At 42.4% G+C, this 13,954-nt stretch overlaps 1 protein-coding gene across 3 annotated transcripts in view; it reads left to right on the top strand.

Annotated features, from left to right (window-relative positions):
* The window catches only part of HOOK3 (hook microtubule tethering protein 3), a 54,196-nt gene extending 45,019 nt beyond the window's left edge, over positions 1–9,177 (top strand). For all 3 annotated transcript variants that reach the window (XM_081176416.1, XM_081176418.1, XM_081176417.1), the window contains 4 exons: positions 936–1,036; positions 1,453–1,557; positions 3,163–3,234; positions 5,347–9,177. In XM_081176416.1, coding sequence (XP_081032542.1) covers positions 936–1,036; positions 1,453–1,557; positions 3,163–3,234; positions 5,347–5,487 — 419 coding nt within the window. In that variant the 3' untranslated portion in view covers positions 5,488–9,177. The remainder of the gene's footprint in view (positions 1–935; positions 1,037–1,452; positions 1,558–3,162; positions 3,235–5,346) is intronic.
* The last annotated feature ends 4,777 nt before the right edge of the window (positions 9,178–13,954 follow it).

Raw genomic sequence — 13,954 nt, 5'->3', positions numbered from 1 at the left:
TTAGTTAACACAGTGTTGTATGTTTGTAATTGGCACTCTCTCTAAATGGCATTGAATAGTCTGGCATAGGTAGCCTCCATTTGTATTATATACCACCACTATGTGGAGACAGGTAATCTTTTTCAAAACAAAACCACAGGTTGCAAGGCTGTCCCAAGACATTTTGCTGCCTGTAGCAAAACAGCAAATGACACCCCCTAACTCCCCCACCTCCCAAAAGAAATTGAGTCAAGGATCATGGTATGTAAGATTGCCCTTATCATTTTGGCACCTGATGCAAAAAATCCCACAAACACCTCTCCCCGGGAGTATAAATAAATAAACAAAGAACATTTTGCTGCCCCTTAATTACACCTCAGATCTTCTGCTTGAGGTAGACACTGCGCTCTCCTTGCCATGAACATTCCCAATACATATGCCAGAATTAGGTTTGTCAACATCTTAATTTTGAGTACCCTGTCCAGTCTCAGAAATCCATTTGCACAACATCATTTAAATGGTGTACTAAACTCCCTAACAGCAGTTTAATTGCATATGGGTCCACGCAAATGAAACCCAAAGGAAGAGGAGAACATAAGGTTTGGTGTACTCTGCTGCCTTGTTTTCCTTTGCATCTCCATTGTTACACTGGATGGAGGGGTTTCAACCTCCCCACCCAGTGTGTGTGTGTGTGTGTGTGTGTGTATGTGTGTGTAGGTATAGAGAGAGAGAGCTGTCTGACTTGAACATAATGTTTATGTGCAATGGGGGGGGGGGTGTTCTTGGGGGAGGGTGTGTTTACAAGCCAGCAATCTTCCCTGTCAAAGGGATTGGATTTCCATTTTCAAATATTCTTAATAGCCCCATAAACACATATGTCTTTTCAAACTTACTTTAAAAAGTGTTCCTATAAGCTGTCAGCAATATCTGAAATGTGACATCTTCTCCCAATAAAGCTCTCAAAATAGAAGAGTTGCAGGAAGCTTTGCGTAAAAAAGAAGAAGAAATGAAGCAAATGGAGGAAAGATACAAGAAATACTTGGAAAAGGCTAAAAGCGTGAGTATCTTCTGTTCTCCACCACGTTCCTTAGGGGGCTGAGACTTGTCCTCCCTCTGTAGCCTCACAAAATTATCAATAGGAATTAACAATATGCCAATACCAAGAATGAGTTAGATTGTGTTTTAAGATTATTATTTTTTAACTCTGCCAGCTCTGTGTATCTTGTTAAGGATCCATAGCGCAGTTGGCAGAATGCATATTTTGCATTCGGAAGGTTCGCAGGTTTTCTAGTATCTCAACCTAAAGGAGTTGGGACGTAGGTGATGGGAGAGACACCTGTCTGTCTTGAGACCCTGCAGCGTCACTTCCAAGGATAACAGGCAATGCTAGGATAGATGGGGAAATAGTGTGACCCAGGAGAAGGCATTTTCCTGCGTTCTTACTTTGTGCTGTATGGTTCTTGCCCCTTGCAGGTGATCCGTACTTTAGATCCCAAACAGAACCAAGGCTCGGCACCTGAGATTCAGGCACTGAAGAATCAGCTGCAAGAACGTGACAGGATGTTCCATTCTTTAGAGGTAACTTATGCTGGGTTAGCCTAAATGGTTTTAACTTGAGTTTGACATTGGGCAGGATTCAACCAACAAGTCCCACCAATGGAAGCCTGTACTGGCGCAGTGGGGCACACCCCCCCCCGCCGCCACCATGCCCTTCAAAATTGACTTGTTTTGGAAGCTGAAAAGCTTGCACCGATGGAACGATTGCCATGGGGCTACACTGAATTTTCCCCACTGTATTTTTACTCGGTTGTATCCTACCCTGAGACCTTATTGCCAAGGGTGGGTAAGGCATCTGTAATGAATAGCAGTACAGTGGAACCTCGCTTTTCGAACGTAATCCATTCCGGAAGACCGTTCCACTTCCGAAACGTTCGAAAACTGAGGATCAATGGACGGTTGGCAAACTCCATTAAAAAAATGAGAAACACACAGCAGAAGCCATTCAAAAACAGAAGCAATTACTTCCAGGTTTTTGGCGTTTGGGTTCCGAATCGTTCGTCAACGGAGATGTTTGGGAACTGAGGTTCCACTGTAGTAGTAACTTGCAGATCAGTTCTATGTGTGTTTTCTCAGAAGCAAGTTCCACTGATTTTCCAGCTGGCTAATACTCTGGCAAGAAAGCAATCCTGTCCCTCCCCTGATGCTGATGGATGAGGACAAGATTTGCATTGTGAGCAGCTGCCTCTTCACCACAGAGAGGAATATTGCCAGTCAGAGGGACTTCTCCTCTGCATCAGAGGTCCCAGCTTTGCCCAGGCAGGCAGAAAGCCATCACTAGCAGATCTCCTTCCAGTGGTAGCAATTGGAGTGCCAAAAATGGGGGTGCAATGCCTGCAGCTCTGGATCTGGCATAATGAACAATTACAAGAAGCTGCTTCCTCACACGCCCACCTCCACTCACAAACCTTTTGCCCTGGTTGGTGTGAGTGCCAGAGCTCCAGATGCAGCAGGATATCTGCCACTTCACTCTTTCCTGGCCCCAAGTTAGGATTGCTCTATCCTTGTGCTTAGAATTGCTGCGCTGTTGGCAATTATATTGTGCTCCTGAATGTTCACTGCTGGGTTAAGTTTTCATCCTGGGCTCCTGATTTGAAGTAGCAGCCTGAATGTAAAAACAGGCAGCCGTGCACCATGTAAAAGTAAAAGGTAAAGGATCCCTGGACGGTTGAGTCCAGTCAAAGGCGACCATGGGGTTGCGGCGCTCATCTCGCTTTCAGGCCAAGGGAGCCAGCGTTTGTTCACAGACAGCTTTCCAGGCCATGTGGCCAGCATGACTAAACCACTTCTGGCGCAACTGGGCACCAGTTGCGCCAGAAGAGCACAGAAACACTGTTTACCTTCCCGCCACAGTGGCACCTATTTTTCTACTTGCACTGGCGTGCTTTCGAACTTGCTAGGTAGGCAGGAGCTGGGACAGAGCAACCCTGTTGCACCATGTAGTCACTAATTGAAAATGCTTTTTTATGATGGCTCTAATGACGTGAAGTGTCTGTGACCTCCAGCACATATTGCTACAACTAATGGGGAGTAAAATTCATGCACTTGGACCTGCAATGCTGCATAAATACCTTTAGCACGAATGCCAAATAATCAAAAGCTCTTGATAATGCTTTTCTTAATTAGAAAGAATACGAGAAAACGAAAACTCAAAGAGATATGGAGGAGAAATACCTTGTCAGTGCCTGGTACAATATGGTAAGTAGTCCAAAGTGAAAATAAGCACTCAGATATGACTTGTGTCTGTAATAGGTTTTCCTGAACAAGGATGACTCTCAAACTTCAGAGTGTTAAGTGCAGGGGCGTCGATTTCATTACCATAGAGATTTGTAGTTTGTGGTATGTTTTTACTCTTTGCTGCTTCAGGATCTCTGCTCCAGGCCTCAGGAGGAAGTGTGTGTGCTGTGATGCTGCAGGAAACAGGTGGGAGAGGGGTGGGAGGGGAGAGCCCCAAACATTCCTGGAAACTCCATAATGGAGGTACATGAAATAGTCTACTGTGGCTAAAGTCACTTTTCACACGAAAAGCCTACCTTCTTTCAGGGTTTTTTTTAATCCATATTTGATTTTTAAAATGCCACCTAAATACTACTTTTCACCCCTCCTTCTGATTAGTAGATCAGTTGCAGGTGTAAGCTAGAGGAATTTTTAAAATTCTTTCCGTAGCATGACTCATCCTTCTGTGGCTTCTGTATCCAGGCCTATTTCTTTCAGCTGTCTCATTATAATTGTCAAACATAGTTCAAAAACCCTTCTAAATGGCTGGCTGATTTTGCCTGAAACAGCAGGGTACAAAATCTAGCTTCCTGAGAATCTCGGCTTTCATTTTTTTAAAAGAGCTTTTTTTTTCTATATTTCTTGGCTCTGAAGATGCACCTGAAAGTACGTCAGCTATGAGCCTAATAAAATTTCAGAGGCCTCAGTAAGATTTCCGGTCATTGTAGGGTAAGGTGTATGTGCCATACATACTTTCATGTATGTACATATAGATGTATAAAACCACCTCCTGCTTTGCACACAAAAAGGACAGACACATGCATAAATACACATTTGCTGCCCCATCATGTCCAGCTTAGCTGTTGGATGGGAAAAGGCAAATTTCTGTGAGATATAAACAAGTATTCAGCAACACACAGCAAAGCTAAGGTGGAAAGCTGTTGAAAAAATGGTGTTCACGGTGGCCCTGTGCTGTGTTACGTGCCTTTTATGAGCATCTGCCTTCCCCAAAGTCCGTTTTCTCTCTACAGGCCAGGAAGTGAGGCTTGCAAGTATCCCTACCCTAATCAGAAAGCAATCATGGAAATAAAGGGTGGCAGGTTCCTACTGTCATAGCCTCCATAATTCAAGAATCATGATCAATTTGTCAAGCAGTGTGAAAGGAAAGGTTTTGATAACCTTAAAGCTGGGTCTAGGGGCATGTTTTCGTCTTCCTCCAGGAGTTACCCATACGTAGGGGTTGGTCAGCAAGCGTCAGCTCATCTGTGGAAGCTTTGCACCTGTACACAGGAAGCAACCTCGTCACAGACATGCCAATATAGTTGCCATACCTCTGAAGTTTAGTTGTTCACTACTGCCGCTGGAGAATTGATAGAGGTCATGCATGCTGGTGCAGTGTGGCTAAGATTGTCACCTGGGAAGTTGCCAGTTAATCTCATCCCTGCCATGAATTTATTAGATAGCCTTAAGCAAACTACTCTCTCTTAGCTTTAGCCAGAACTCTCAAAACGTGCAATGGAAATGCTAAATTTGATGATGAACATTTGGGTTTTACTATGGACTCCTGGCTCCCTGCCCCAAATCTGGGTGGCCGTGCTTGGGAAAGGGACGGTCCAGCGCAGCCAACACACCATAGCAGAGCAAACTTAATGCATGTTTTAGTTATTACCTCTTTCATAATATTGGAACCCAGGGTTATCGATGAAGCTGATCCATGGCAGAACCAGGGCAGACCAAGGAATTACTGCTTTGCACAGCATATGCTTCAATTATGGAATTTGCTACCACAATTTATAGTGATGGCCACCAACGTGGACACCTTTAAAAGGGGATTCGACAAATTCATGAAGGATAAAGCTATCAATAACTACCAGTCATGTTAGTTTCATTCGTTCCAGTATCAGAAGCGCTGTTTCCCTGAGTCCTGGTTGATGAGGAGCATGAATGGGAGTTTGCTGTTACACTCATGTCCTCATGGTGGGCTTCCCATGGCCATCTGGCTGGTTACTGTGAGAGTAGAATGCTGGATAGGAGGGGCCTTTGATATTATCCAGCAAGGCTGCTCTTATATCTACCTGCCTTTTGTCTTCCTAGGGTATGGCTCTTCATAAAAAAGCAGCAGAAGACAGACTTGCTACCACAGGTTCAGGACAGTCCTTCCTGGCTAGACAAAGGCAAGCCACCAGCACCAGAAGAGCCTATCCTGGCCATGTCCAGCCAGCGACAGCAAGGTAGAAGAAGGCCCTGCCTTTTGAATGGAAGCCATCCTGGGATCAAGGCCTACTTCTGTTACGAGTGACAGCATTTCAGGAAACTTTAGCCAGCATCCTTTCTGTATCTTTGTTCCTTGCGGTTGCTATTAACTTCTCATTTCAGGAAGGTGGTTGTTTTTTTTTTTTCTTTTTTAAGAAAACACTTTCTCAATGTTTTTAGTCTTACTTTCTGGAGCCTTCCCTTTGTCTTTTGATGTGCCAAAATGTTGGAAAACACCTAGTGGAATGTAATAACGGAATCTCCCCCTCTCTTCCCCTTGTTTATATGGAATTGTCCTGTCTCACCTGAAAGCTGATGATGGCTAAGTAGCAAACCGAAAATGTCCCGTTGGCAAATGATGTTGCCATCCTTTCCAAGGCTACCATTGTATAAAGGGAATTACCTTTTCTTTCTCGATCCAGTCTGATCTGTTTAAATTATGTGATGGAATTTGCAATGGTGTTGCATAGAATTGTTATGAAATGTGTTAGCAGCAGTAGTCAGATGCTGGCAGAAGCTGTAACCTGGCTGCAAGTACCTGATCGCGTGTGTTCATGTCCTTCTATTTATCCTTCTCTTGGCTTTAATTTGGAGAGGCAAGCTGATTTTTGTCCTTATTTGCCCATGTTCTTTTTTCCCCTTTTAGCATCACTAAGGTTTAAAAATGATTTGATGTTCCTGTTCCATTCTTAGTTAGTTCAATCACAGTGGAATATGGCAACCATTCATTGCATGGCCAATTGCTTTAAAGCTTCCCTCTCTGCACTCTAACCAAGTGGAGACCCATCCTTTTCATTGCCGTGTTATCGCAGTTCTCCACCTGCTTGGAAATCCTAGGAGATAGGACCATAGTAGTATTCTACTTACTGTGTGCCTTGATCCTACAGATGCCTAGTATTCTACATGATTAAACCATCATGGAGAAATTTTATGAAGCAGTGTAGAACAGTGCCCTCCTGGTCCCCCAGATATCATTTGACTCAAACTCCTCTGAGTCCCAGGCAACATGATCAGGCATGATGGGAATTGTAGTTCAAAAACTTTCCCATTCCTGGTGTATTAGGGTTGATTTTGATTGGATGTCTTTGGTGGATGGTGTCTTCAAATTGCCATCTACCACTGAGGACTATTCTTAATAGGTCAATAAGGAGGGAGAGTCCATTCATTGCCTTACAGATGGTACCATTGCCTTCAGGCTTGGTGATTCTGACATGAAAACTCGCTGTCCTTTTGTGCCAAATCTTCATACATGCCTGTACTGTTAATGGGTCTTTGTCATGAAGGAAGGCTAGCAATTCCCCTTCAGATTTTGATCCTTCCAAGTATTGCGTTCTAGATGTTGAGCCACTTGCACCCTTTTCAAATTAATGTGTGAGAAGTTTGGGGTTCCTCAAGACGAGTAGTTCCATATGGATCCGCCATGGAAGTAGTTTAGAGGTTTTGTTGGAAAACTTCACCTTAAAATAAAAATTCAGTGTGTCTAACGTTCAGCAGAGAACAGCTTTTGTTGTGTATCCTTCCAAATGTAGATCATAGTGACCTTTTCCTTTTGAGGAGGGGAAAGGAATCAGAGATGGCTTTAACTTGGAAGTCCACCTGGTTTTTATGGTCACATTTTCAGTATAAAATGTTTTTCTTCTTATCCTCATTTTGTGCGAGAATGCACAGCACATCTTAATTTTAAAAAAGGAATTTTGCCTTTATTCAGCACCACCCTAGTACATAAAAGGAGTTCTTAAAGTTCAGTAATGTGTAGAATAGTAATTAAAAGGCAGGGTGTGGCTGTTAGCCCTTTGTAGTATGGTTTCAATGTTAGAGGAAGTAAGCGAGGTATTTCCCTCAGTAGGCATAAAAGTAAATAAAAAAATTCTTCACAGGATCATTCACTTTGTAATCTGCCTTTTTTCTGCAATGGTGAATTTGAAGCTGGAGACAAAATATGGGAGGTATCTATGCATAGTTTTCAATTGCACTTACAAGCAAAGGTGTTAGATTGGCATCCTGTCTGTTTTTGCTGGTGGCAAGTAGTGTACTGGAAGGAAAAGAGCAGTGATTAGTATTGAGTTAACCAGTTTTAGAGTAATGCATATTATTACACTTGCTATTCCGGGTCAGATAACATCTCCAGCAGTCTTAATTTTGCCAGCTGAATGCTTCTGTAGGCAAAAACTTCTTATTCTGTTGGGAGTGGTAGGAGAGTTTTTTTTCTTTTCCGCAGGTTGTTGTGCATCTGATAGAACTATTCCTGTTCTGTGCCTGAAAGAAACTTGAAGACAACTTTAATTTTACAATTGAACCCGCATCTTTTTCTTTTTCTACTTTTGATTTCCGTTCTTGCTTTCCTTTCTTGGCTGGCGCTGGGGTTTTGCCTGTCTTCCACAGCATATTTTTGTTTCATTTTTCATCTAGCATGAAAGCAAAAGCAACTTCTTTCTCCACTTTGGCTGCCTTATTTCTTGTTTGCATTGAAGTGGGAGGCAGGCTTATTATCAGTATTCTGAAATGTCAGGAAGCCTTCATTAAAAACACAATTAAATTTTACTTTGACGCATTGAGAACCGAATATACATTCTTGTTGATCATTAAAAGCCAAGGAAAGCAACAGTCGAGGACGAAATTCCCAGAACGACAGTTGCACTTAATTCCTGTTGAAATGAATAAAGACAGTTGTGGTTAAATTAAGTGTCTCTAATTTCTAGAGGACTTAAGTGCAACTGGCTTTCTATATATCAGGGTCATTGTGTCTTGCTGCTGTATGCTGATTTTGTGGCAAAGACAGAAATAAAAGGCTTGTTTCTAAAATATTTATATTGGGTGGAATGGAAACAATTCATAAACCAAGCAAGTCTGTTAATTTTTTATAAACATGTTCACTGAATTTTCCTCGGATAGAGCAGCAGTAATGTTGGCTTGTACTTCCTTATTCAAGAAGTATGTGTTCTAACGATGGATAAAATTTGGGCTTGGCAAATGGAATGGAGTTCATATTTTTCTAAAAGAAACATTTAGCAGCAAGTTGTGTGGGCATTACCAGGCTTGTATTTAAATATATCCCTCCAACTAGGTTGTCTTCAGGCAGTGAAGGCTAAAGAGGCGGAGGGGGCTACTGTAAGATGAGTTGGCTTGATGCAAGAAAAAACACACCCTACGGTTGTGTGGGTTGTAGCTTTTGCTTGTATGATTTTTAACTTAAAAATTAGGCAATGTTCCCTCTTGTATTCCAAAAAATTCCTTTTCATGTTTGTATTTTTCTCCAAATTGAGGACATTGGTAGATTTTATCTGTCCCTTGCGTTCTTCCTGTCGAATTAGGTTTTTCATCAGTTACAATATTCAGTTGAATACTGGAAAGTGAAGGGACCCTCTGAAAGGTGTATCAGATTTTTATTTTATTTTTATGGCTTGCAAACAGATCAGATATGCGGCATTTCTGACGGTGTCACCTAGTAAGTCATAACTGGGAGGTTTAAAGAGAGAAAAAACTTCAGTCTCCTAGCCATTAAAATAGATGATACTGGAGGAACATAATTCTCTTTGGGTTAGCTGTGTGCGCACACCCCACCCACAGGGTAATGTCTGACAAAGTTCTTTGTGTGAATCACTGCATGCAAGCAGGATCAGGAACTGCACCTCCACCTTGCAAAGAGACAGGTAAATGTGGAACTCATCCCTGGGACACCTTTTTTTAAGAAAAAAGGGACATTATTCCTGAATGGGAGGGCTCATTTTCAGACTGATACACATCTGAACCTGCCTTTATCCTGTAATGATCTTCAGGTTACAGGTCACTTAACACAATAGCCCCAGTCCACTTCCACATACAGGGGAAGTCTGAAGATGTGTTTGTGGCTTGAAGACAGACTAGAACTATCCTCCCATACTGGTTCTTTGTTGGATGCTGGAAGTCTGGGTTGGAGAATGGTTCAGGCTGAACCAATGATTAAAAAAAGCATCATCTGAAATGGACACCCATCTACGAAAGCTTATGCCATAATATAGGTAAAGGTAAAGGTACCCCTGCCCGAACGGGCCAGTCTTGACAGACTCTGGGGTTTGTGCGCCCGTCTCACATCTATTGGCCGGGGGCCAGCGCTGTCCGGAGACACTTCCGGGTCACGTGGCCAGCGTGACAAAGCTGCATCTGGCGAGCCAGCGCAGCACACGGAACGCCGTTTACCTTCCCGCTGGTAAGCGGTACCTATTTATCTACTTGCACCCGGGGGTGCTTTCGAACTGCTAGGTTGGCAGGCGCTGGGACCGAGCAGCGGGAGCGCACCCCGCCGCGGGGATTCGAACCGTCGACCTTTCGATCGGCAAGCCCTAGGCGCTGAGGCTTTAGCCCACAGCGCCACCCGCGTCCCATGCCATAATATATCTCTTAGTATTTAAGGTGCTACAAGACACTTAGTTGTGTTTACTGCCAGCAGACTGACACTGGTTGCTCTTTTCAAAACACTGTCAGTTTGGGTTGAATATTTTTATAAAACTACGTGGATAGAACCCCAGCCAGAGTTAGGAGAAAAGACGTCGACCTCCATGTCGGAGAAGCCTTGACGTTTCTGCATTGGAAGCAATTCTGAGTTTTTAAGATGTACAAAATATCTTTTAGTATATTAAAAACCAACTTCTACATGCTCTCAACAATGGTTTTTTTTTGGGGGGGGGGAGCATATGGTCAGGATCTCCTCCAGTCAACCAGTCAGGAAAGTTTTAAATTGCAAGAGCAATTTCTTTTCTTTTTCTTTCAGCACATTGACATCCTATCTAATATAGGGGTACATAGGTAAGCTGGTAAAATCTTATGTGGATTTATTAGCAAATGAGCTTTCAACGCTTAATACTGTAGCTTATGTTTTATGAACCATTAAACTATACATATTTGTTAAACTTCTTAAAATGTCTCTAAACAGGGTAGTCATCTTTTTTACGTCTTTTAAAAAAATACATTTTGACAGCAATTAAATATTTGCTGCTTCTACGCCTCCCTTTTTATTTTGGATATATGTGATGATATGTGGCTGCTTAACCTGCTGCACTGTTTATCAAACAAGGGCTCTTTGGTCTACGCCATCTCTCTTTTTATCTCCTGTTCAGTCAACATAAGCAAAACCTCTCATTTTAAAGGTCTTGGCACCTTTTTCTCCAAAGCAAAAAGTTGCTTGCAAAGATGCTTATCTCCGTGTGTGTGCGTACGATTTTACCACTTTCCCATCCAACATTATAAAGCCCCCAGTTCTTCTCAGCCACCAAGAGAGTGAAACTTGATACAGTATTCATAAGTTCTAAAAATGGGTGTTGGGTAGGTTGTTGAGCTCCTGTAGCACTTAGTATGCTAACATCCATTGCCGCTGCTACTTAATTCTTCCTGTTAACAGTATTAACATGCAAGTCTCTTGCAACTTCTTCCATTTACTAAGCTAACATTTAATCTTAAATGTATTTTATAAATGCACCTTTGTTTACTGCTATTATTTTAAAAGTGCACTAAAGGAGCCATGTTGTTCAATACTATATACATACATATAGATATTATATATATATACTTTTTTTTTAATACCAGCAAAGTCCAGAAAGACGTTTCCTTGGAGAAAGCAGATAGGAAGTGGTACCTGACCTCTTCCAGGTTTTTTATTTGAAACTCCGAGGCTTGACATATATGCAATATTTTATTTATTGATGTTGCATCCTGTCTTAATGTGTATATATCCTTTCTTGCTTTCCCCCCTCGCCCACTGCGGACTTGTACATTTCCTTTTAAAGGCTTCTTTTCCCATCTGTGCAGATGTGTACAAGCAGCTCCAGAAAGGAACATCAGTGGAGATCACAAATATCAAAGAAGCATACTCTTCCTTGGTTTCAGTATTATACGTGACATGGCCTTTCTGGATTACATTTAGGGTTGTCTGTATTTATCTTATGTTCTCTCTTCCTCATACCCGCGTTAACTTCCTTTCAGATTGCACTAATGTCTTTCTTTACGTTATGAATTATTGCTATCATACATGCGATACATGTACATTATGTTGACAGTGTAACTTGGAATGCTTTGTGCTGCCTTTAAACTATTTTTAAAGCTGCTTTTTTTAAAAAAAGAAAAAGGTTATACTCTTTTAAGCACACGCTTGTGCTGCTCTAGATTCTGTTTTGTATTGAAGCAGACCTAGGAAATGCGGCAGTGTGATAGAAAACCCGAGGAAAGATTGCTTTGTGGCTGCATTAGTATCTTACTGTTACGTTAGCCGTCCTGTGGGATGGTGAATGATCCTTCCAAGCCTCTGGTTCGCAACCATTTTTATAGGAGGGCTGCTTTGAGGATGGAATAGAAATTGGCAGGCCAATTCTCAATCCCCATGCTTCCAAAATGCCAGCAAGTCCCATTGGCAGGGCTATCACATCCACTCTGCATGCCTCTTGGTTGACAGCTGGCCTTCATCCTCGGACTGCTCAAGGGGACAGACTTGGCCTCAAGGCGTGCAGCTGCTGGTCTCTGCTTTTAAGCCATAGGAATTGTCTACACAGTTAAGTGAAAAAAGAAACTCTTACTAAGCGCTGTATGGTTTGATTAGCAGGCCTTTTCTAGCACAGCCTTACACTTTTAGTCCAGGTGTCGCCTGCTTAAACAGAGAGGAAGACTGTGTTCTGCAGAACCAAAGCCTCTCTTTCTGTTGTGAGCATGCAGAGGGGGATTAAATTGAGGACAAGTTATTTGATCCAAGATATATTTTCCTCTTGCTGAGCACCAGCAACTTCTAAACAGTCTCCCCCCCCCCCTAGAATGTTGGTTGTGCTCTGAATTTGATGATTCAAGGACGTAGTTTAGGTGGAAATAAACTAATTGATCAGTTCCAAAGTAGCAGAGCAGCTCAGCGAAAATGTGCAGCTCTCCCAAGCTACCTCCAAGATAGGCGTGGTGGCAAAAGTTCTCTCCATTGTTGGCTCTCACCCCAACTTGAGTAAGGAATGTGTGCGCCAGGGGAGGGGGAAGATTGAGGTCGAGTTTGAATCCTGGTTCCCTTGCAGGCTCAGATGATGAGGCTTGCATGTCACTCACCATTGCCCACTTGGATGTGGGGATCTCTGACATCGAGAAGCTGGGTTGCTGTTGGCTTAGGATTGAATTAGGCAGATGTGTAGGACCTGGTAGTAGGAATTTGATGTTCAGCATTTGAATGTAAGACTTGCCGGATACTTGGATAGAAAAGTACTATGTAAGTTCCAAACTCCTTGCAGTTTGAGAGGGAGATGTCCACTGCCTTCATTATTCCAATACCTAATCATGAGACATCAATATCCTCTCCTACCTTTTCTTCTCTTGCACAAACTTTTGAGTTAACTGGTTTGCAAGGAATTGCCTTGTAGTTGGCCTGGTGTGGTTGGAGTCTTCTTGTTTTGTGTTTGCTGCTGCTCTTAGCATACATGGCTTGAGGTCAGGGGCTTTTTTTGTATCTTGTGTCTTTTTCCCCCTTGCTTACTAAAACGTGTCAGACCACTAGCTGGAGTCATAGAGGAATGTGAGATTAACGTATAAACTCCAATAGGCACTTTTGGCTGTCTATTTGAAACGGTTTGGGTTTGTGCAACTGCAACTTTCTGAGATCCTAAGCATGTTTTAAACATATCGGTTACTGTGTGTTATGTAGTTTTCGCGTTCTCTCTCTCTCCCCCCCCCCTTTGTCCATTTTTCAATAGCAACTTGACTGTCCTGATCTAGATGTTGACTGGTTACCAAAATTACTGTTTATGAAACTGCCGGTGATATCCCCCCCCCCCCGTAAGAGTGTAAACTCCTCCAACCACCAAATATTAATTCTCTCCCCACATATGAATCTTACCCTGTATCTACCATTTTGCCATGGTAGAGGTTTTAGTATGAATGTGTGTAAAGACAAGGTAATATGGTCAGGTGTTCAAAGCACCCTCCCCTTCCCCATTCAAATAATAATGCTTCCAAGGCTACAAAACCAGTGTACAGTTGTTAAACAAGTTGTAAATAAAGGCTTATATAAAACTTGGTGCTGCTTTTTATTACATGAAGCAATTGTTATTTATCATACACATATCTCAGCATTTCTCTGGAAAACTCAGGTGGTTGCGCCCGGTCTTTCCCATTTTATCCTCAAAATAGTTCTGTGAGGGTCAAGACAATTCACCACTAAGAGGGGCTATTTGATATGATGTATCCATGTTGACAATTGGAGTTTGAACATGTTTAATAGTGCTGCACACTCAGTTTAAGGCAGTGTAATTATAGGTAACAGTGAGACAATCAAAGTTATCAACCTAGAACCGTGATAGAGGGGAGAAAATCTTATTGCACAGAAGAAATGTATTCCAAAGGAAAGAGAACCAAATGTCAATCAACATGCTACCCTAGCCCCAAAATGCATCAAACCCCCAATTTGGAAGGGGGGATTTGTCTGAGGAAGTTGCAACATCACACTTATTTACGT

Source organism: Podarcis bocagei (assembly GCF_964188305.1).
Source record: "Podarcis bocagei genome assembly, chromosome: 17".
Lineage (NCBI taxonomy): Eukaryota > Metazoa > Chordata > Lepidosauria > Squamata > Lacertidae > Podarcis > Podarcis bocagei.
This window is presented reverse-complemented; position numbering and strand designations above follow the sequence as displayed.